The following is a 3,546-nucleotide window of genomic DNA, read 5'->3' on the forward strand; positions in this document are numbered from 1 at the left end:
AGGTGTGAATTTTTGCAAACTTCGGTTGCCTCCTCTGCAAAATTAAGACAAGAATCATTGGCCCTGGGTCTGGCATTTTGTGTTCAATAAATGAGAACTCTGCTGCTGCTGCTGCTGCTGCGGTGTTAATTTTGGGTCTTGTCCTGAATTCTGCCCGGAGCCATCTTACCTGCTCCCACCTTTGTTTTCCAAGGATTACTATATGTTGTGTGCACTGTTTGATCCTGCTCTTAATATTCTGCACTTGCCCTGACCAGGTTGGCTCAGTGGATAGAGCATCGGCCTGCGGACTGAAGGGTCCCAGGTTCGATTCCGGTCAGGGGCATGTACCTTGGTTGCTGGCACATCCCCAGTAGGGAGTGTGCAGGAAGCAGCTGTTTCTCTCTCATCGATGTTTCTAACTATCTTTCTCCTTCTCCCTTCCTCTCTGTAAAAAAAATCAATAAAATATATATTTTTTAAAAATACTCTACACTTATGTCTGTGTGGTGGTAAGGAGGTAATAAGCAGAAGCAGAAGGGGACTCCTATGACCAGGAGGGGACAGGGATGGACCAGAGTGCCCCCTTGGATGGGCAAAGTGTGTTCCACACTATTGGTGCCTGGCCAACAGCCCTTTGGCAATTAACACCACAGAAAGGATGCTCCCTGCCAGACTCTTGCTGAGGGCTTTATTCTGGCTGTAGAATAGAGCCCTCAGGTAAACTTCCCAATGTCCAGGGCAAGTGGGAAGCACTGCAGAATAATCCCCCCACCCACCAGCAGCCTCAGCCAGTGAGGGCAGATACTTGGGTTGGATAACGTTGATGCTTTTCCCACTGGGAGTCCCAGAACTCCCCATGGAATTAAGCTCCAGTTGCCCACAAGGGTAACTTGCTCAACAATGCAACCTTCTCCAGCTGCCTTTCCTTCTCTCACAGCCCCACTGGAATTGCTTGGACTCCAATCCTGTCTCGGGTCAGGTGAGTGATGGGAGAGGAATGTAGACTTGTAGACAGTGCTGGAGAAGTTTGGCAGTGGAGAGGTCAGCCAGGAGGAGGTCTGTGTTTGAGCGGAGCAGGAGCTCATAGGGGAGAGGGTGGGGAGTGATGGGCCTACCTAGGACCCTCCTCCCCTCAGCTTCTCCCACCCCTATAAAGTTAATTGATTTCTCAAATGTAAGGTGTTATGCCCACACTCCTCAAAGCCCCGTTCCAGCCAGTTGCTACCCCCAGCCTCTCCTGGGTCTCTTTTACATTCAGGAAAATGGCTCCCTCTTCCCCCAGCAGCAACCCTAAGCCCCTACCCTCCCACACAACCCCATCTTAGTGTTTAGCAAGTCCAGTGAGCCTGTAATCTCCACCACAACCTCTAGAGGTCACCCACACACCAGCAGCGCTGTTACCTTCCTTTATCAGCGCCCTCCTATTTACTGTTCCTGCTTTCAAGATGTAATGCTTTGCCTGACTAAATTGTGCCTCTTCTTCCAGGAAGCTTTCTCAGATCTATGCAGGTAGCAGTTCTTTGAGGTTCTCTTTCCATGCGATATCTTTTGAAGTTTTGTTATCTCCTTGGGACCTTGGAAGGTTGTAGTGGGGACCTGAGATTTCACATGCCTGGACAGGCTGAGGTGCATGGGGTGAGAGAACCTGTGATGCAGACAGGCAGAATCCTGGCCTGGTGCTTGCTTAAAAACAAATGTCAAAGCCCTAGCTGATTTGGCTCAGTGGATAGAGCATCACTCTTCGAACTGAAGGGTCCTGGGTTTGATTCTGGTCAAGGGCACATGCCCGGGTTGCGGGCTCGATCCCCAGTATGGGGCCTGCAGGAGGCAGCTGATCAATGATTCTCTCTTATCATGATGTTTCTATCCCATCCCTCTCTCCCTCTCCCTTCCTCTTTGAAATCATATATATATATATATATAAAGTAAATTAAAACAAATGTCAACGACTTTCACAATTGCTAGGGGAGGGGTGCCAGGAAAGTGGGGGTCCTCACCTCAAGGAGTGAGGAGGGGTCTGGAGAGCTTGTATCTCACCCCTGCTGAAAAGAGTGGGGCTTCCACTTATCCTGCTGAGGCCCTGGCCACAGCTCTTAACAGGAAGGTTCGTGAAGCTCAGGGGTTGGAGGGTCACTTGCCATCAGACAGTCTAAGGGTGGCAGAGCAGTACTGGAATGCATGGAAAGGCACCAGAAGGGTTTGGACAGGTTCAGTTGTCCAGCTGTGTGGGAGAGAGCAGTTTTGTGCTGAGGAAGAGATGGTGAACTGGGCCAGAAAGAGCTGGGACCTCCTGGTCACACCCAGGCTCACTCCAAAACAATCACAGACCAACATTCTTTAATTAACAAAGGCACTTAAGAACCCCTACAAACCCAAAGTCTTCACCAAGGGTGGCCCTACAGACACCTCAACCCTGCCACCCTCCTTCCACCCATCCACGGCACTCAGAGTTCATCATGACCTGCAGAGGGATCCACGCTGGGCTTGATGAAGATGCCTTCCATGGCCTTCCACGTATTGTGTGTGTTGGCGCTGGGCATGCCGTGCACCTCATGCTGCCCACGGATGGGGCTCCCGTACTGCTCGCCGGTGACGGACAGGAACACAGAGGTGCCCACGTGCTGGAAGCGCACGGCGGCCTCCCGCTCCCAGTGCTTCCCCGAGCAGCGCACAATCCACAGGTCAAGGTCGTCACCCTCACCGTCTTCCCCAAAGGCGCTCACCTCCTATGGGTTCAGAGGGTGGGGGTGGGGGGGACAGTAGTCACCACAGAGGGCACACTGAGTCAGTCCCCTGTGGTCACTCGCCTGGCAGCGGCACTCACACCTAGGGCACTGGGCCTCAGGTTCTTCCCTGTCCCTCTGAGCCTCAGTTTCCACAGCTGCAAAATGGGACAACACAACCCCCAGCCCCAATACCCAGTAGGGCCTTCACAACACAGGTTCTTCAAACACATGCTAACCCCACCCCAGCTGTCTGGGTGGTGACCACTGTCTCCCACAGAGACAAGCCCTCCTCTCTCCTCCTCTATGTCCCCCCTACCTCCATCCTAACCCCTCTAACTCTCAACATAAAGTCCGATCCCTCAGGCTGACAGTCAAGGTCTCTACTTAGCTTGTATTTTTTCTTCTAACAAACCCCCCTCTCCCCCAAAGCACCCTCTGTTCCACCCCCACTTCCTCCCTAACCTCCCCCCTACCCAGTTCCAGTGAACTCCATGCACAAGCTCTTCCGGGGGCCTGAAAAGATGCTCTGCTCCTCTCCGTGGCCTGGAAGACTCCTGCTCATCCTTCCAGACCAAGCCTGAGAGCTCCTCCTCGCTTTCGGGTTCCCCACCCCAAAGGCCACGTGGATCCCCTCCAGGGTCCAACTCGCTCCCTAGGAGTGGAGCTACCAGCAGGTTCAGATCACACGCTTCCTTGTCCATCTTTCCGCTGGGCTGAGCGGGACCTCGGAGGAGTCCCGTGTGTCCCCGAGAGGGGGCGCTCGGTAAACATTTCTGAATTTAAATTCCTATTTCCCAGGGGAAGCTGAGGCTCAGAGAAGGTGAGACGAAGCGTAGGC

General features: G+C 53.1%; 1 protein-coding gene across 1 annotated transcript; it reads right to left on the minus strand.

Annotated features, from left to right (window-relative positions):
• Positions 1-2,302: 2,302 nt before the first annotated feature.
• On the minus strand, positions 2,303-3,424 carry SDF2L1 (stromal cell-derived factor 2-like 1). Its single transcript, XM_014547101.1, has 2 exons — positions 3,377-3,424; positions 2,303-2,708 (listed from the first exon to the last, which is right to left on the minus strand). The coding sequence occupies exons 1-2, from the start codon at positions 3,407-3,409 to the stop codon at positions 2,427-2,429; spliced, it is 315 nt and encodes a 104-aa protein (XP_014402587.1). The 5' UTR covers positions 3,410-3,424; the 3' UTR covers positions 2,303-2,426.
• Between the last annotated feature and the right edge of the window lie 122 nt (positions 3,425-3,546).

The sequence above is a fragment of the Myotis brandtii genome, unplaced genomic scaffold (assembly GCF_000412655.1).
Source record: "Myotis brandtii unplaced genomic scaffold, ASM41265v1 scaffold463, whole genome shotgun sequence".
In the NCBI taxonomy this organism is placed as follows: Eukaryota; Metazoa; Chordata; class Mammalia; order Chiroptera; family Vespertilionidae; genus Myotis; species Myotis brandtii.